Genomic DNA, 21,582 nt, shown 5'->3' on the forward strand with positions numbered 1-21,582 from the left:
ATGGAGTCAATTGCTCATGAATATGGACAAAGAGTGATGCCTCATTTTGCCTCTTTCAATGCGCAAAATATCAAATCATCGGCACAAAACGCGAAACCGACAGATTTAAGCACGAAATCGTCTTCGAAAACTTCACATCGACCTTCCAGAGATTCAGGTGAAGAACCAAGATCAAAAATCGTAAAACGAGATAGAGAAGTGTTTACAATCAAAGTTGATGCACCAGTACCTTCACCTTCGACGTCTTCTACAGCTTCACGATCTTCGACAGCATCACCCCAACCGACGACGTCCTCACCTACATCATCCACAGTTTCAAAGCCGAAACCAAGTCCGATTAGTTTAGATTCATCGCTCATGTCTCATTTGTCGACATCATCATCGTATTTACCGATACCAATATCACCAACCAAAATCTCCCCATTCAAATTTACAGCATTACCCACGCCATTAATGGTACCGAGTCCTATAATGGGACCCAGAGCACCATTACTGCATTTTTGGAGTTCATTAAGCCCGGTTACAACTATGAGTCCAAGATTTGGACCAGCTTTTCAGTTTCCTGGATTCTTTAACGGACAGATTCCATTCCCACCAGTTACTATAAGCAGCTCCTCAGCGATGGAAAATCTAGCAACTCCAGGAGTGCCGTCTCCGACGCGGACAATCCAAGTCCCATGATGTTCGACGAAGAGGTTCAAATGACATTATTGTCTTGAAAGGCGATTCCATTGAGACACAAATATATTCGATGCACTTTTTATGTGCTTTGACAGAGGATAACACCGTTTGCCTCTTTAAAGCACTTTGACAGGGAATCTAAAATGAATATTAGACATTAAAGTAAAAGATGCGGACATTCCCTTAAACTTGAATTCATAAAAGTGCTATTGACTCATTGAGTCATATTGTGATGTGATATACTCTAAAGGATATGTTCAGTCTACTTCTATAGGTTTAGCTGTTGATTGAGCTTTATCAAAGATTGATTCAGATATGCTACTGAACAGCTAAACGTATTAGAATTGGAGTCAATATTCCTGTAACTTGTTATTTGTTATATATTGATTGATGTTACCTATGGTATAAAGAATCAACTTGTGATGGGAGAAGAATTGATAAGAATCATTTCTGTGAATATTTTAATGGAAGGAATTATATTATGATTTTATAACTTTACAGTCGCTTTCATATATGAAAATCCAAAATTGAATTAAATTAACTTTCATCCTCTGTTGCACATCAATACCTTTGTTGCATCTTTTTGCCAAATTGTTGCTAAGCGTTCAAAATCTTTCGTCGAGTATACCTACAAATCTACTGATGTGACGATCTCGATCATTTTTGTAGCACAGTATACCAACCGAATTCAGATTTTGTTTTCAAAAGTTTTGCATTTAACAAGCCAGGTTACTGCAGACAAGTTATATTAATTTCAAGTAATGGTTTACTATTATTCACTCTTTGGAGTCCTGAACAATTATAGCTTCAAAGATATTTGTAAAATAGGTATAATATATCACATTTGACATAAATGGAGGAGTGCCTTGTATAATTGATCAAAATAGAGATCTTTATTAAATAAGGTGACAAGTTAATAATTATATTAATACTAACTTTATTATTGTTTTTATCTATCAAAATGTTATTTTAAGTGTAGATTATGAGACATCTCAATAAATTGTTGAGTTATATAAAGTATATGTGTATTTTTATTTTACAATAAGGAGTGGATATCCACGAAAACCTTTTAGACACACCTTAACAAAATATTTTGCAAATTTCGTAATTTTCATCAAAATATATTCAGAAAAATAAAAATTATATATTTCTTTTGGCATGCCTAAAAGGCTTTCGTAGATATCATTAAATTTCGATCTGATAACATTGAATTAATCCCCGCAAGACTTTGACCCATACAGTATAAAATAGAAAGACAATTTGTGACAAACATTGAATTTGTTCAGTCTAAGTATAAAAATAGCTTGCCAGGCAAGGTAATATATGCCCACTGGCAGCTTTGATTTTGAACATTAATATTTAGCAGTACAGTCACAATCACCAGTATGAAATATTCAACCTTCAGTCATACACTTCTTTTGAACTCTTTAGAACAATACTGAATAATATTGAGTATGAGTTATTGCCCTTGTTCTTGAAAACGTGTTCAATCTTTAGCTCGTGAAAACTCTAGAAGACAAATATTCAATCTTCAGCGCGGTACTGAATAATAAAACCAAGTTTTGTCAAAATTCGGCAAGAATCATGCCTTCTAGAGTTTTTATGGGCTACAAATTGAACGAGTTTTCAAGATCAAGGGCAATAACTCATACTAAATATTTTTTCGATTTTTCTCATTTTCAATAGGCTTTATCCATGGGTGGTAACAAACACTCAAGTCAAATTTCGTTAAAATCCGTCAAGAATTGTGCCTTCTAGAGTGTTTACAAGCTAAAGATTGAACGCGTTTTCAAGAATAAGGGCAATAACTCCATTCAATATTTTTAGATTCTTCTGATTTTCAATAGGGTTCATCCTTGGGTGATAACCAACACTCAATCCAAATTTCGTTAAAAACCGTCAAGAATTTCCCTTCTAGAGTGTTTACAAGCTAAAATTTGAACGCATTTTCAAGAACAAGGGCAATAACTCATACTAAATATTTTTCAATTTTTCAATACCGTTTATCCATGGGTGATAACCAACACTCATGCCAAGTTTCGTCAAAATCCGTCAAGAATTGTGCCTTCTAGAGTGTTTACGAACTAAAACTTGAACGCGTTTTCAAGAACAAGGGCAATAACTAATACTAAATATTTTTCAATTTTTCTGATTTTCGATAGGGTTTATCCTTGGGTGATTACAAACACTCACACTAAGTTTCGTCAAAATCCATCAAGAATTGTGCTTTCTAGAGTGTTTACAAGCTAAAATTGAACGCGTTTGATCGTCCGATTTATGTTTCTTGGCACGCTCTACATTTCTGGCGAGCGTATATTCATTACGGTAGACCTCATGCACACGAATCGTCACTACCTCAGGTTCGTTTAGTCTGGATTGCAGAAATGTCTGTAATATATCATCTCCACGTTTCTCACTACATTCAATCAACATATTTAAGCCTTTTGAGCGGACCACACCTTGTCCCAACTCCTTGAAACAAATAAAACACATACCTTCTGTAAACAACTCTGATGGGCCGGACCGGTCCATTGGGACGTGAATTTACGAAAAAATATGTAGAAAAGTTTAGTTTTTTTTACAGCGTTGCAAATTTTTTCCACAGCTCTAGCGATTATGAACTCCGATCAGCCTGGAAGGTTGTCATGTGTGAACATCAGAAATAGGTTGCTAGAGGTTGAGGGATGCCTGTCTAAACTCACCTTCATACAGATACATGCATACTAAATACTGATCAATGTAAATCACGTGCACTTATTCTTGCACGGCGCACACACGATCCATAAGTTCAGGCAGAATTCATGCGCGCACTTCTCTGATAGCTTCCGTGTGCGGACAAATTTATGTAAGATTTTGGTCATTCGTGTCGAAAAGTTGAAAATCAAATAATTTTTTCCACGAATGAACAAATGCTTGTGTGTGCGCGTAACTAAAGCTATCTGCTTAGAGGTAACTTTATCTACGTATGCGTAGTCACGTGACAATTCAAAATGGCCGCGCCCATGGAATTAAATTTGATTGATATTATTTCTTAGTCTTCAGAAGACGAATAAATTTTACTATTAAAGATTTTACCTGTAACCATATAACTTAGCCCAACAGTCAGTCTTTCACTCGGGCTTATTAAAGGACGCATTCTTTTCTCTTGATTGGAATTGATAGAGCCGACCATTGCCCAAACATCTTTAAAAGACTGTCTGTATAGGCGATGATACCGACGAAATTTCTCTGGATCTTCGTCGTGTAACTCTTGTATATGGTGGAAGAAGCTTTCCTTGAATGCCTTCTCTGGATCCGGGTTCGAACCCATTGCTTGTGACAATTTGCTCTCTTTCGAGTACTATTACGACGTAGTAACAGCGTTAATAGCAACATTTCTTCGTCTTCTGAAGACTATGAATTAGGCTACTATCAATCAAATCCATGGGCGAGGCCATTCTGAATTGTCACGTCACTACGCATGCGTACGTAAATTCACCTCTAAGTAGATAGATAGCTTTAGTTACGCGCTCACGTATTTATCCAAGTATTTATTACAAGCATTTATCCATAAGTAGAAAAAATTATCAAACTCGTTTGATTTTCAACTTTTCGCCACGAATGACCAAAATCTTACATAAATTTACCTGCACACGGAAGCTATCGCCTTAAGGAGAAGTGCGCGAATGAATTCCGCCTGAGCTGATGGCTCGTGTGTGAGTCAGACTTTAAGTTATGCTCACACTGAAAAATTCAACGAAACGTGAGCGTTTTGTAATAGGAAAACATACCAATTCTCTTCCACAAAAGTTCTATGTACAAATTTTTAAAAGAATAATTTTGAAACATACGCATTATATCATAACAGATTATGGTCTAAACCGGTTAGATGACTCAGTTTCCGTGGTTTGAAGTGTTGAAGTTAAACCACTCAGCGCTATGCGCTCGTCATCTAACCTATACTTAAATTTTATTAGAAAAGTAACATAATATAACATACAAAATCCGATCTGATTTCTGCAACAGTAGTTCGGCATGGCCTATTTTTGTATATATAGGAGTTTTCTTCCGGTTGAAGTCCTAAACCCTGAAATGTCTGGAGCGATGCACAAAACAATCTGACAAGAAAAATTTATATATATATAGATATTAACAGTGATAATACAGTTTCGAGCAACTTGAAAGCTGTAATGATGTCAAGCTATTTTACATGCATGGAACATTAGTAAATTTCTAATCTACTAAGACAAATAAAAGCGATATCTCGGGTATTTATATATTAATACCTATTTAAATTGGGGTAATGCGAAGAAAACTACATGTAAAATGGTTAAAACTGTCAATTAGATATGATTGATGATCTTTATTACCAAATATATTTAATTAGGTTGCTAAATTTAATTGAGTTTTTCATTGGATTTATCTAATTAAGGAAGTTATGATTAAGGATGGTGTTAAAGGCTTTACAGTGATCACGACTGTCAACATAGCAAGATCTTCATGTTTCCATTATGGAATTTTATATAGTAGTGTGTATTTTGGTTAGTTTATCTACAGAAATCAACGCGTTTAGAAATGGGGAATCAATTTCTACAGCCAGTGAAAGATTATATTGTGGTAGTAGACCAGTGGATCGTGTACCATTTCATGTATCTGACAGATGTAATGGTACTTGCGAAGCAAGAGAAGACGAACCCCCGTACCGTATTGTTGTTAATAACGGCAGAGACGATGATATGTATTGGGATGAAGATGTTCGAGGTAATTTCTAAATTTGTAAATCCTCATCCAATAAGTGTTATAATTCTTCAACCTATTTATTTCTTCAATTCGATTCCAAATACAAAAGTACTGTCAAGGGTGTCGAAGGTGTCGGTGACAATGAGGTTCACCTTTTCAGCACACATGATAAAATTACATTGTTTGATATTGTCTAATAATCTAAATATCTTAATCTTAATAGTTTATCAGTGAGAATTTGCGACAGATTGAAACGGAAAAGAAGATACAAGTTTTTGGATATGGTAGCGTTAAAATGTCGATCATGGATTCTGTGAATCTATACTTGAAGAATTGGAGTCTTAAAACTGCCTTACATTTTTATTTTGTTATGAATTATCTCGTTTCAGTTACAATTGAAACAATCGACTCCACCTCGCGATGGAGGGTAAATGGTTTCGCAGTTTTCGCCCTGGATCAAAATGAAGATATTGTTGGTCGATGGGCTGAAGGTAGTATAGTACAGTTCTCTTGTGGTACTGCTTTAGAAGGTAATACAGCTGTTCATGAACGAGGTAATTCCAGAAGGCAAAGAATAAGTCTGAGATGGGCTCCTGAAGGAAGGAATTACGGAACAATTACATTTAGGTTGGTTGACTTTGGTGTTTTTTTTTCGTCATATGGTTTCAGAAAAAATATTCTTATGAAAAGGTGGTAAACATTTTGTTTTCTATGGCCAAGTCGAAGCTTGTGTGTTTAAATTCCAATATATTAAACAAAATATATAACTTGTAACGACATGTATCTTTCATTTCCCCAAACTTGATTCTGATATATTTCAACGTTAAGGCTAATACTTATATGTCAAACTATATTTATGTAAGTTCCTGCAAATTATGGCCAATTACCAGAATTGTAAAGTTGTTTCTTTATCGCTATAAAGATAAAGACATAAGGAGTTCTTGAATAACAAATGTCTGTAGCATATTTGAGTCGCGTAAAATTTGAGTCATTGAAAACGATTAAATCTTAAATGAAGAAGCTCGAACGTATGAGTACCCAATTACATGCTAGATTAATCAGTAATCATTCATTTATTTATTCTACAGATCTATTGTTGTTCACAGTCAAGATATCTATTGGTCAGTTAAATCTAACGTTAGTCTATCCCCGGAGAAAACAGGTAAATATACCACTTTCATGTACCCCAACTTCAATGGACTACTATGTACCGCGATGGCTGCCTTAAATCTGATATTTGAACTACTTTCGGCAAAATACGCTCAATCGACCAAAAAGATCGAGTACTATCGGGACCGAAACTATTCTTGCTTAAAGCAGCCGATCTCATCCGTTTTCTGCTGCGAATTTCTTTTGATATATTACGATTAGCTACGACTAACCTTCGTTTAAAATTTTTCATATAAGATAGAACTACCATTTCATCTTCTTCCTCTGGTGTTTTGTTAATTTTTAATACCGAACTACGGGACCACAGAACATCCAATCTGCTCATCTTATTAGCAATTTGATTCTCTGATATATATCCATTGGTTATTACTTTTCTTTCAGGAGAAGACAATATTGACTTGGCTGTTGAATTTATAAAGTTAGTAGACGAATCTTCTGGTGGTACAAGAAAAGGTCTTACTATCACGGATTTCAGAGATTCATTCGATAACCGCTTAAAATCTGGATGGGATTCTAGAAATCTATTTGGTGCCTTCAACCGTGATCTACGAGTGAGCGATTTCTTCCTTGATCGCACTAGAAGTAATGGTTTCAATACTGTGTTTTCAAACAGTTTGCGTCAAATTTCCAGCAGAAATTCCCGAGGTGATTCGTTGTTAGACAGACTTCGCAGTGGTGGATTCCCTGGTATGCAACAGAACATGTTCGGTAATCAGAATCCCTTTGCGGCATTGATGGGTGGGCAACAGCAGAGCATGTTCCCGGGAATGGGTGGCTTACAAGGATTAAATAATCAGGGTAATCAACAGGGTATGTTTCCTGGGATGATGCCTGGAATGGGAGGTCAACAAGGCATGATGCCGGGAAGGCCAGGTCAACAAGGCATGATGCCAGGAATGGGAGGTCAACAAGGCATGATGCCAGGAATGGGGGGTCAACAAGGCATGATGCCAGGAATGGGAGGTCAACAAGGCATGATACCAGGTATGATGCCAGGAATGAGAGGTCAGCAAGGCATGGTGCCGGGAATGGGGGGTCAACAAGGCATGATACCTGGAATCGGAGGTCAACAAGGCATGATGCCAGGAATGGGGGGCCAACAAAGCATGATGCCAGGAATGGGAGGCCAACAAAGCATGATGCCCGGAATGGGAGGCCAACAAAGCATGATGCCAGGAATGGGAGGTCAACAAGTCATGATGCCAGGAATGGGAGGTCAGCAGGGAATTAGGACAGGTATTTTTCCAGGAATGGGAGGACAGCCCGGTGCATTCCCTCAAGGCATGCGACCACCGGGAATTGGAGTTCAACCAGGAATTATGCGACCAGGAATGGGGGGACAACCAGGTATGTTTCCTAGTGGTATGGGTGGTCAACCTGGAATAGGTGGGCCACAACTGCCTGGTGCCAGACCAGGTTCGGGTCTGCCTGGAGGGTTACCAGGATTATCAGCTGCGGGTCCCTCTATTGGCGGAGTCCCACCACCACCCCCTCCTTTCATAAGCCCAGTGGGTTAAATACAGAACGCTGCCACAAAATGGAAACACCGAAGTTTAGTCCGAGAACAGGGTTCATTATTGTTGTATCATTATGTTCGATAAATAAACTTGTATGTTTATTACGATATTATATTATTGACGAGAGTACAATGTTATCAAAAATATCAAACTGATCTAACGATTTCATTCTGTACATTAATTATATGATTTTATGGAAAGTTGTCTTCTGTAATTATTATACGTTCAATTACCCACTGAAAATGGTTGATTTCATGATTTTTTTTTATGAATTAATGGTTCGTCACAATATGTCAAAAAATACACCAAGATCTAGAGAAATGTGCCCTTAACATATCTAAAAGTTAAATCCAACGGTTAATTTTTAAACGCTAAGAATATTTATTAATATCGACCCTTATAAATACCAAAACTAGGTCAAACTGCTTAATTAACCCTTTTACAACAAATTCAGTGTGATCAAGAAGATACATAGATATAAATAGCATACTTCAAAAATATTTTCAGGTATAATTTACGACGTTTTTGACAATAAAAACTTTTAACAAAAAGCGGAATATCCATTTAATTACTGAAAGGTTTTAACAGTCCTACAAGTTAAATCTGGCTATTTTCAAGTCTTTTAAATTTTGATATACAGAGAAATGCACGAAGACAAAGAAAAGTACGGAGCCCCTAGTCATTTCGTTTAATCGAATAACTTATTTCGTTTAAACGAATTATTTTATAAAAGTACGGACAATTGCTCCTAACGGGCTCCGTAGAAAGGAAATTTAAGATGATAAATTGAAAATCAAAAATTCAAGTCACGTTCATTTTAACCCCTTGATTGATTACAAAATGCAAAAATACAGTCTTTGTGAATGATAAAAAAAATCGAAAAATAGTTTTGCCCTTGTTTTTAGAATTTTTAACGATTTTAATCGCAGATCTGAACAGATTATGACGAAATTCATAATCATCAAACCAGGTGGATCCCAATCGAGAACGGCTGGCCCAACGGGTCTACGTCCACACAATAGCTTCAAAAGAAAAGTTCTAAAACAAACGACCAACATGTACAAGATTTAAAGAATCATAGACAAAAATCTGTAACTGATATGTTATTATTATCTTTATACCATGTCATCTTGTGAACCTACTTATTGAAATCGTCAAAAGTGGACAAAACTGTATAAAAGGTAGTCATCTAGTATCTGCTTGTGCAGGGGATAATTTCAAATCATAAACATGCTGACCTAGTCTTCACTTTAGGAAGATTGACGAACGATATATTGGACAACTTAGTCAGTAAACGGTGTACCGACTGCGAACGTTTTTGAGTTGTATATATGTCTGTAATTCCCTTGCGATAGTGAGGTAATAAAGCGCATAGTTTAAATGTGATTGCAAGAGTCACAGACGTCTGAATGAATATTGGAATGATGCTATGGATTCCCCGATTCACATAAAAAATTTAGAAAACCTCTTTTCAATCCATTTCTTACGAAGATCATTACAATTTATCAAATGATCAACTGTTGTTGCAGGGGCGGCGGTCCGTTTGGCTAACATGGGGAGAGGGGGGCACATATTTTTGGGCTCCTGGCCAGCCAAGTCCTTTTGGGGGGACAGTGATGCTCTCTATAAGAGTTATTGCTATCTTTATTGCTGTCGAGGACGCCCATTGGAAGCCCCTCTAGGGAATTCTTGAGAATTTGACTCCCTGAAACGAGATTTCTTCACATTTCCTGGCGAATTTAAGGTTTATTTGTATAGAGACTGTGGGACCACCACAAGAAAATTTTGAGAATTTCCTGACATTTCCCAGTGAATCTAAGGTTCAAGATTATTTGTATAGGGTCTGTGGTATGTATGCCACTGAGAAAATTTTTAGAATTAGACGCCAAAAAACGCAGTATCCTGACATTTCCCGACGAATTTAAAGTTCAGGATTATTTGTCTTATAACAAAGACTCCCATTGATTCAGTAAAATGAATTAATGTATTTGAAAGTAACAACTGACATTTTTTTAGGGGTGGTAGATATAGTTTTGGGTCAGTTTGTAGGACAAGGAAACAGTTTTTTGAAGACTGAAACGACAATTAAAAGGAAATAAACATTTGTTATTCTCTGAATAATGCAATAATCGTTCAAACTATATCCGCAACATGAAATAGGCCTATAATTGTCTCTTGACCTCTCTGGGAGTTACCTCCAATGTGCAATATATCGATACCCAGATAATGCCAGAGATCATCGTCTGTCAATGTCCTTATCGATGTATATCACGATTATCTATTATATCTATTTATATATTTACCAACTATAGTGGTCAAATGAATGAATGAAGTGAATATGACGTCCAGTTCAATTGTATGAATGAATTGAATTGTCTTTAATGGCTATTTTCGGGGGGGGGGGGGGGGGGGGCAATGTATATGATGTTCCCCCAGTCAGAAATTAGATGTCGACCCGAGCCAAATACAACAATTTGCTACCACTGTAATAGTTTTGAGTCAAGAAAAGGCTTTGGAGAATAGAAAGTGCAATAGATCTGATGAAAATATGTAGATGTTCAATTTATCCACCTGTCATCTGACAAAATCATTGTGCAACGCATTTTATGTGTTATTAACTATTCAAATCAAATCAAACAAATGCTCTGTTGGGCTGGAAACATTCAACCTTCAGTCATACGCTTTTTAACTTTTTGGGGCGATACTGAATAATATTACCAAGATTTGTGAAAATTTGTCAAGAACTATAACATCTAGAGTGTTGACGAGCCAAAAAAAATAATTGAATGCGTTTTCAGGAACAAGGGCAATAACTCATACTAAATATTTTTCTGATTTTCAATAGGGTTCATTCTTGGGTAGTAACAAACACTCAAACCAAATTTCATCAAGGCACAATTCTTGACTGATTTCGACGAAACTTGGTATGGTTGTTTGTAATCACCCAAGAATGAACCCTATTGAAAATCAGAAAAATCGAAATATATCTAGTATGAGATATTGCCCTTGTTCTTAAAACGCTCGTAAACACTCTAAAAGGCGTAATTCTTGACAGATTTTGATGAAACTTGGCGTGAGTGTTTGTTATCACCCAATGATGAACCCTATTTAAAATGAGAAAGATCAAAATATAATTAGTATGAGTTAATGCGCTTGTTCTTGAAAACGCGTTCAATTTGAGCTTGTAAGCACTCTAGAAGGCACAATTCTTGACGGATTGTGACGTGACTTGGTGGGAGTGTTTGTAATCACCCAAGTATAAACCCTATCGAAATTCAGCAAAATTAAAAAAATATTAAGTATGAGTTATTGTCGTTGTTCTTGAAAACGCGTTTCGTAAACACTCTAGAAGGCCCAATTCTTGACAGATTTTGATGAAACTTGGCGTTAGTGTTTGTTGTCACCTAAGAATGAACCCTATTGGAAATTACAAAAATAATTGATATGAGTTATTGCCCTTGTTCTTGAAAATGCGTTCAATTTGTAGCAGGTAAACACTCTAGAAGGCACAATTCTTGGTGGATTTGGACGAAACTTTATGTGAGTGTATGTAATCACCAAGAGATGAACCCTAACAAAAATCAGAAAAATCGAAAAATGTTTTAGCATGTAAACACTCCGAGAGGAAACTAATAATGGGATTTTCAAAAAATGCCGCCAAATCTTAGTTATAACGTCATTGTGACGTCATAAAGGTGGTGCTTTTTCTACGGTTTTCGATCCTAATTCCCATTTGCAACTACAACCTGGTTAGAGCGAAATATCATTAATGTATGATGGTAATAAGGTTAAAATCGATAGATCAAAATATGACGTCATAGGACCCATTGTCAATAATCACCAATAAACAAAAACAAAACCAAAATATTATTCCATACAACAATCCGAACCGCAAAACTCGAAATCTATAAACAAAAACATATTGGCAATACGATGCATACAAAACGGAGGCGATTCCTAGAAATGCCTAGAGCCAGTAGCAACCTTGGGCAACCTCAAAAACATTTAGCTTCTGAAACCTATTTGGTTGCTAGTTGAAAAAGGTTGTAGCATGGAGGTCGAAACCAGAGGTTGCAGATCATGTTTAGACAACCTCTTTCAACTTTTGAGTTGTGATTACAAAAAGTTGAACAAGGTTGAAAGAAGAAAGTTGCCGGTGTAAATCCTACTTAATAGAAGCTTTGTTGTCGTGTGTATCAATTCGAGAATAGGTTGATTTCTTCTTGCTTCAGTTCTTTGATTTTCAGAGTGGATAGTCACGACGATTTTTAGGTCATCTCAACGTGTAATTAACCAGGAGTATTATGATATTGGAATATTATAGAAACGCATCCATCGGAGCCGTTTATCCGGTTGCAGATAATCCGGAAACCCCGATATCCGCACGCTTTTTACTGCGAAGGGAATATTTACTACGTAAAAATAACCGTTAATCCGATGCTCCGGCTTCCGGTTCCGCACGGCTGTGATTGGGAACCAATTATCAAATTCTATAGTAAATAGTATTCATCATCCGGTCGCGTGTTAGTGTGAGTTCTTCTAACTGGCTTCCGGATTAGCGGTATTTTTTTTTATGCCGCTTGATTGGTGTTTAATAAATCCTCATTATGAGATTAAGCAATCAATTTAATCATCACGTGTAAGCTATCTTTCGTTCAATCAGTCATTCCTGAATTCCATTATTGATACGGAACGCATCCAACGTTAGCCCTCCGAAGTTACGGCAAATTTGTGTTCACAAACAAGCGAAACTATCTTCCAGATTAGTATTATTCATGATGCCTTGTTGATAGGTGGTTAATTCAATGATCACGTGTATGCTATCTTTCGTTCAGTCATACTTGAATTCAATTTTTCGTTCAGTCATACACAAATTCCACCATGGCTACGGACATTATCGCTACGATGATACGGCACGATGTACATCCCAGAATATTAATTGCAGTAATTCATTTATACCTTATCAAGTCATTCAAGTGTCGCTGGAAATTCTTATTTAATATGTTATAATCTTTTTATGTTTTAATTGTCGATTGTTGTACTAAATCTACATTTTAATCTGTCATATTATGTTTCCATGGTCGATTGTTTATCAATTAATGCCATTGTACAATTTTGTTATAAATACGGAATGTTATGTTTATGGGCATCTTGGATTGACCAGATCATCTATACAGACGGACAACGCCGATGTATTGTAAATATTGTAACCGGTTATTATTAAATAGTTCAAATTATTTTCATAGTTTAGTGTAATTCCTCACTACTACAGAATTCGAACGATTTATTAACACAAGAGGACAATTTTGATTTGTATTTCAACGCAGTGGCAGAGCAAAAAAGGGTACAGAGGGGGCAGCGGGCAAAAATCTCATATCTAGGTTAGAAATTCGGGCAATCTCAGATATTTCGCCCCCTCTCCCCTCCCTCGGACGTAAACCTGTTTCGACGATGAATAACATGGGCCGCCAAGTTCAACTGTTACCAGATCTGATTTCTAATGAGCTCAGGGATACTCTTGACAGCTCTGAAAATTTGTGCCAGAAACCAGAAGAGAGACCAGAAACATTGTACCATGTCCTTTGTAGAAGATAATCTACTCCGCAGAGAAAGTGGTTTGACTCATCATGGGAGTGAGATTACAACTGACGAGGATCTAACCCCGACATTAGAAAATTTCGTTGTACTTATTTGGTTGAGGCTTATCCACGAGGGCCTTCATCGTCAAGTCAAACAGAAATATGGCACAGAATTACGTTCCAGAACTTTGTCATCCATCAAACCCGAAATATCTCAAGCACTTGACTCACTTCTTGATAAATTGTCCTTCAATGATGAAACAAAAGTCATGCCATCAAAATCTCAACCAGTAATCACCAAATCATGTCCACTGTGTAAGCAAGCTGGACGACGAGATTATGAATCACACTACCTTACACAGTGTCAATACCTACCAGAACGTGACAAAAAGTATATTTCTATGAGTAGACTTGTTGACAGCCAAGAGATAACCAACATTACAGAAGATACTGATACCAGTTTTAGAGATGAATCTCCCACTCCACCACCAACATCTCGACTTGTGAACAATACCTAGCCAGTAAATCTTTCCAGACGAGTTGATGTGAAAGAGTCTTCATTCTTTACAGCATTCTACGATCATCATACAGTTACTGTCACACTCGACTCAGGTGCCGAAATAAATATGATACGGACTGCCCTAGCCAAAGCCATAGGTGTACCTACTACTGAGAGCACACAGACCGCAACATTAAGTTGATGGGAAAACCCCCTTATCCATATATGGCGAAGCCCATATAACCTTGGCTAGAAATTCCTCAAATCTCATTTTAGATGCACTTAGTGTAGACGATCTTGATGTCGACATACTCACTGGAATACCCTTCTTTGTCAACAATGATATAGCAGTACGCCCATCCAGAAATCAAATTTTAATTGGTGATAATACAACTATCACTGAGCGACGACAAACCATTTCAAAGATTTATTCAAGTGCACACATCCCCCGAGCAACAACAACTAATACTTTTTGGTGATTACATAGAACTCTCTCTACCTCCAGACGTTAAACCAAGTAATGGCCTTGGAACCCAGTATAGAAAGTCAAACCTCCAATGGGTGGCTTACACCTCAACTTTTTACACCTGTTGGCGGTGTTATTAGATAACAAACCCCATCATTTTGTTGTAAAAAACAAATGACCATATTTGTCCAGTTTTGCCCACTCTCGACAGATATGTGCACAATACTGAATCTGAAACCAAACCAACACACACTACGTCAGATCTAACCTACTTGGATAAGATTATAGTCGATCCAGATAACATCTTGCCATTAAACCTTAAACAAGAATTCTATAAACTACACAAACGCTACAGTTCTGTATTCGACCCAGTAATTGGATGTTACAATGGTGCCGTTGGACCCATCAAAGCCGTTGTCAACATGGGCCCAGTACAGCCTCCCCAACGAAAAGGACGCATGCCAGAATACCTAAATCTATCATTTCGCAAAAAGTTGGTAGTGACAGATTAGTAACAGCATTTGGAGAAGTCAATATAGTAAGCCACAACCATCCCTGATGCCAGATTTCCAGTCTACTCTTCAAATTATAGCTCAGTGGCAACATATTATCGTCTCTGATCTGACTAAAGCATTTTACCAGATACCTCTATCACATGATTCACTTAAATATTGTGGAGTAGCTACGCCTTTCCGCGGAGTCCGAGTTTATACTAGAACGGCAGTGGGTTATGCCCGGCTCCGAAACTGCTTTAGAAGAGCTGATGTGCCGTGTATTAGAGGATCTGTTACAAGAAGGCATGGTAACGAAAGTAGCTGACGACTTGTATTGCGGAGGTAATACACCCGAACAACTACTTTACAATTGGAAACGCACACTTGATGCCTTACAGAAATGTTATTTACATCTTTCATCCGCCAAAACCACAACCTGTACCCGCAAAACAACAATATTAGGATAGACATGGAAAAATCTCCACAAGCCCTCATATCATAGCGACTCTTAGCTCAGTCTCCCGCCCAACTAAAGTTAAAAGGTTACGTTCATTCATTGGAGCCTGTAAAGTTTTAGCACGTGATGTGCTTGATTGTGCTGCCTTCTTAGTTCTTTAGAGAAAGCTGTTGTTGGACAAGACTCAGAGTCAAACATGCAGTGGGATGAAAGCTTAGAAGAAGACTTTCAACGAGCTCAAGATCATTTGAAAGTTCACAAAACCATCACTTTACCCCGTTACACTGACAAATTGTGGATTGTTACAGATGGATCCGTAAAACAGTTTGGTATCGGCTCAACATTATACATTCAACGAAGAACTCACATGTACCTTTTTAGTGCCAAGCTAAAGAAACATCAAATCACTTGGTTACCATGTTGAATTGAGGCTCTTTCCATAACCGCAGCCATTCGCTACTATTCACCCTACATCATTCAATCCAGTCAACGTACCTCCGTCTTGACTGACAGTAAACCGGCGTTGAGGCCTATAGCACGCTTTGTCGTGGTGAATTTTCTGCTAGTTCCCGAGTCACCACATTCCTATCCAACGCCATCCGATAACAAGTTACCATCAGTCATCTTGCCGGAACAGCCAATATACCTTCTGACTTCGCCAGTCGAAATGCACCCCTTTGTTCCGAACCCCTTTGTCAGATATGTTCCTTTATCAACACCATTGAGGAGTCCACAGTCCAGGCCATTTCTGCTGACGATGTACTTGCCGTAAAACTACCATTCTCCTCCAGATCAGCCTGGTTACAAATTCAACATGATTGTCCAGATTTACAGCGTACGCATGTTCACTTAACAGAAGGCACTAGACCATCTAAAAAAGTCACTGATATAAAAGATGTTAAAAGGTACCTTCGATCTGCACAAATTACTAAAGATGGCCTTTTTATTGTTCGTAGAGAAGAACCTGTAGCCCAAACAAGAGAATGCATCGTAGTTCCAAGACCTGTACTTGGATTACTTACAGCCTTACATTTAAAGTTTTGTCATCCGTCCAAACATTAACTCCGACTACTCTATCTCAGAAATTTCTCGGCATAAGACTTGGACGCTGCCAACGACCAATCAATGCCATACTTGCTCCTCTCTTCAAAAGATTCCACCCTCACCCACCTTACGAGGCACCGAAACTCCTCCAAACTCTATTGGGATAAATTTTGCTGCAGATGTGGTCAAGCGTTACCGTCAACTTGTATTAATTCTACGTGAAACCGCCACTTCTTACACTACGGCCAGTTTAATTGAAAATGAACAGAACACCACGTTACGTTCAGCGCTTTTATAGTTATGCCTCAGTACCATACCAGTTGATTGCCAATCCGTCAATCTCCGAGTTGATCCCGAGCCTGGATTTACGTCCTTAATTAATTACGAACTACTGAAAACTTATAACATTTACTTAGATATTGGACGGACCAAGAACATCAACAAAAACCCCGTTGCTGAAAAGGCGATAGATGAATTTACAGATGAATTGTTAAAATTCGAACCCCATTGCACTTCAATATCACCATATCACACATTCTGTTGTGTGTTCTCGTCTGAACGCTAGGATAAGATGTCGAGGACTCTCTGCCAGAGAAATGTTGACTCTCCGAGATCAATTTTCCGTGTAATCTCAGCATGACCTTCGGTTACACAACCATCCGTTCAGTGAAAAATCTAAAGCATGTGGGCGTTGTCCAGCAAATCCCGACTCATTTCAAATTGGTGACATTATTTACCTTAAGAGTGACCGCAACAAACGATCAGCACGTGATAGATATCTTGTCGTAAATAATAAGTGGTGTGAAATTCAGAAATTCAATTTAGCAAAGCACCTTGACCGACGTTTAAACGTCGTAAAACGGACTTTCATGGAGTATTTTAGATTCGAGATTATTTTTGTTAAAACACACAAGTTATAATACGTTACATTTTTATTGCCGTTTTAGTTTAAACGTAGTCGGGTATGTTTTATGTCAAAACGTTGGACAAATAAGTCCAAGTTAATTTTCCAGGTACGCTTCCTGTTGAAGGCAAGAAGAACAAGATTGCGTTGGCGAAGCTGAGTCATAGATCGTCGTTGTGGTGAGTCAACGCGAGTAAGAGTTGAAAAGCTGCTTTCACACACATCGGTACTAGAAACAAATGTGGCAACGCTTGCACCCAGTGCATATAATTTAGGGAAACCAATTTCTGCTCGTATAGTTTTTGAAGAACAAGATTGGAGTCCTGCTTTTCTGTCTTGGCAACGTTATCTTGGAGAAATTGTTATGCTTCTCGAGGCCCTTTCCAGTATCACCTACAGCATGCTTCCAATCTGTGTAGCCTTCAGTGATGAATTTTTATGCACCCGCAGATGTATTGTGAAACACCCGACATGGAAATCAAAAAGGGGCGTCCCTTGACACTGAATACTCCAGCCATGGAAATCGATCATACCAGCTGTTACTAAAATGGCGCCCAGACTTCGCTGGAAATTTTATTCTCGGTTGCTTTGGAACGTCTTCTTTTCCAATGTCACCTGGTACTCCTGTCTTTTCAGAGCATCTTGGTACTGCATCCGTTGTGTTGCCCGCTGTGGTTTTGAGTAGTATATGTCTTTTCAGATATTGCGCATCCAGTTTGATCCGGTTTTGAGATGACAGGTATATGTCTTTTCGGATATGACGCATTTCACTTCTGCGCATGCGCAGCTTTTTCAATGCGTCATATCCGAAAAGACACAACTGTTAAAATGTATTATAACAGACTCCCCAAACTGTTAAAAATGTATTATAACAGACTACCCAAACTGTTAAAAAAATATATCATAACAGATTCCACCAAACTGTATTATAAATTACCCAAAACCACAGACAAGATTCACTAAAAATAATACATTATAAAATAACCGCATTAAAAAAAAATAAAAATGTCTTTAATTTTAAAACACGAAAAAAAAAAATTCGAAGGAGACGGTTTCTTTTCTGCGCTAACATCTCTCATCCCCAAAGTGGCCAATTTTGTCTCAAACAACAAATTTCCTCAGGAGTAGATGCAGTGAAAAGATCTAATGATTCATTTCTATCGCTTTCTCCTTGTATTAAATCTTTCGTATTAAAAATATATGGTGTTTATTGAACAAATATGTCTTTAATAAATGTCCATCCTCCTAAAACAAATTTCGATGCGGGAGACATTCAAAGTCATTGGGTTCTCTTCCTGGATTCCCATGGGCAAAATATCCCGGAGAAAAACATCTCCCAGGGCACAATTATACAGGTCCAGGCACTAGGTTAGATCTGCGTTTAGACGAAAATGATAATCCCAAACCAGGGGAAGAACCCGTTAATAGAGTTGACACAGCAGCGCTCAAACACGACATACTGTACAGAAACAAAGACATAACATTCAGACACCAAGCAGACAAACAAATGATAGACGAACTCGAAAATATTCCCAATCCCACTTTCAAAGAGAAATTACAGAGGGCTCTTATCATAAAACTCTTGAAGGCAAAATTGAAATTGGGTATGGGCATAGCAGACGAGATTCACAAAGAATTTCGAAAAAACAAACATTACCTCAAAGTCAGAGTTTTTGATAAAGATGAAATTTGGTCAGCCGATTTAATCAACGTGCCAGTCGAGAGAGGGTATTGTTTGACGGTGATCGACATATACACGAGATACGCTTGGGTCTTTCCCTTGAAAAACAAATCGGGTCTGACTGTCAAACAAGCATTCGAAACCATAATGAAACAATCCGACAGACGACCCCTAAAGTTGTGGGTTGATAAAGGAAGCGAATTCTACAACAGAAATGTGAAATCTCTGGGGTTCGAAATTTACAGCACGCATAACGAAGGTAAGGCCGTAGTGATAGAAAGATTCAACAGGACTCTTAAAAGCAAATTATTCAAGAAATTCACGGAATTGAAATCTCAAAAATGGCTTAAAATATTACCAGTTGTTGTCGACGAATACAATAACAAAATACATTCGTCTATAGGTGTGACGCCAACGCAAGCCTCTAATAACCCGAATATCATAAAGTCCGTCAACACTCGAAACAACTTTGAAAACGAGCAATTAGCAATTTGAATATTAAACCCAAATTCAAAGTTGGAGATCGAGTTCGTATTTTTAAATATAAACCATTGTTTCAGAAAGGTTACGTCGGCTATTGGACTAACGAGATATTCATCGTTGATAAAGTAAACAACACATCACCTCCCACGTATGAATTGATCGATCAAGACAAAGAACAAATCATAGGAAGGTTTTATCAAAATGAACTTCAAAAAACTGACTTTTAAAAATGAATCTCGAAAATGAAGATTTAGATGAAAGGTTAAGAAATTTAGATGTCGACAAGCATTTACGCTCTCTTAAATTAAGATTTTTTAAATTTAAATTAAATTTATCTTCAAAATATTATTGAATGTGTTTTATCAGAATGTTATACAAGTTTTTTCAAACACAAACTACGTATATATTTCGTCAATTGGGTCTTCAGCAATACTTACCGCCTACTTCGAAAAACACCTAAAAAAAATCAACTTAAAAAATGAATGCATTTCTTGATAAATACGGAAAAGACACGACCACAAAGTTTCAACTTGTGAAATGGGCCAAGGAGTTGAACGTATCGCCGTTTTATTATTGCATGCGAGATGAAATTGATGAACTGAAATACAAAAAGGTAAATTTTACGCCATCACAAACATTCATACTTCGGATCAAAAAGGAGTTCATCACTCTGCTCTACACAAAGATTCTTCGAATAACTTTTATTTCTTTGATTCTTTCGGTCTAGAACCGACAGAAGAGATAACGGAATTGACTAGCAAACCAATCAAATGTTCTATGTTTCAAATTCAAATGCCAGGACAAAAGCTGTGTGGACAGCTGTCGCTTTGGGTTTTATATCGGTTGAGTTTGGAAGAAAAGTTTGAAGAAATTATAATAAATTTAACTCAATAAAAATGGCAAACAAGTTTGGATTAGGGTCTTTACCTCTAGAATCTAAAAATTAAACAAAGCGAAACCTTTTTTCGTGGATCAAATCCGAGATACCTTACAAGGGGATATCGTTATGAACAATTTCAAAATAACTAATTTAAAGTTTCCAGGAAACGATAACGATGCCGTGAACAAGAAATATTTACTGGATCAAATAAACGCAATTCAAATAGATAAGGATCATGTTGAAAATAGAATAACTGACATGAAAAGATACCTCAGACTAAATATTAAAAATCTTGTGGACGAACCCAAACTACAACAAGAGTTAACGAGTTTGAAACGTCTTATTCAAGTGGATAAAACAAGTCAGTTGCAAAATTTAATATCTAAATTAGATGATAAGATTACGAAGGTAAAAATAGACGTCCAACGTTTAATAGACAACCCAAATGTAAACGAGGATAGATTGAAACGAAAATTAACCACTTTGGAAAGAAAACTTGGCGACTTGCTAGCAGAACTAGACAAGACCGCGGACAAAACCGAGTTACAAAATTCGATATCCAATTTGAACGAAAAGATCGCGAAGCAAAAATCAGATGTTCAAGATATAATTAACACATTTCCCATTGACAAAGATACGTTGAAACGACAATTGACTGCTTTGGATACTAAAATCACGGACGAATTAGAAAAAGAAGTGGGTGTGATTAAAAACTTTCTTCAAAATAAATTTCGAGATGATATGAAAAATTATATTAAAGAACAGGTCAATCTTTTGGTATCTAGAATTCATGACGATTTTTTGAGACAAGAGAGAAAGTTGACCAAATTAGAAGCTATTGTCACGGACAAATCGTATTATTTCAATCTTCCATTCGAAAGTGACACTGTCTTCGATAGAAAAGACTAAAGTTATAAATCAAACAAATACGGATTCAAAGCAGAAATAAAAGTGAGTTCTCTCGCATACGGAGAACCTAAGCACGTATTCGATATCGGCGAAACGGAA

General features: G+C 37.2%; 3 protein-coding genes across 3 annotated transcripts; all 3 read left to right on the top strand.

Moving 5' to 3' along the window:
- On the top strand, positions 1-681 carry LOTGIDRAFT_153897 (hypothetical protein; the record flags this gene model as incomplete). Its single annotated transcript, XM_009059893.1, has 1 exon — positions 1-681. The coding sequence occupies one exon, from the start codon at positions 1-3 to the stop codon at positions 679-681; it is 681 nt and encodes a 226-aa protein (XP_009058141.1).
- A 6,724-nt stretch (positions 682-7,405) lies between these two features.
- Positions 7,406-7,801, top strand: LOTGIDRAFT_105685 (hypothetical protein; the record flags this gene model as incomplete). The annotated part of the gene is made up of 1 exon (XM_009059894.1): positions 7,406-7,801. A coding segment is annotated over one exon (396 nt), but the record flags the coding sequence as incomplete, so codon positions are not given.
- A 10,949-nt stretch (positions 7,802-18,750) lies between these two features.
- LOTGIDRAFT_153899 (hypothetical protein) lies at positions 18,751-21,483 on the top strand (the record flags this gene model as incomplete). Its single annotated transcript, XM_009059895.1, has 2 exons — positions 18,751-18,898; positions 20,738-21,483. 2 exons carry the CDS (start codon positions 18,751-18,753, stop codon positions 21,481-21,483), a joined length of 894 nt encoding a protein of 297 aa, XP_009058143.1.
- Positions 21,484-21,582: the final 99 nt, after the last annotated feature.

This window comes from Lottia gigantea (genome assembly GCF_000327385.1).
Source record: "Lottia gigantea unplaced genomic scaffold LOTGIsca_4, whole genome shotgun sequence".
Taxonomy (NCBI): domain Eukaryota; kingdom Metazoa; phylum Mollusca; class Gastropoda; family Lottiidae; genus Lottia; species Lottia gigantea.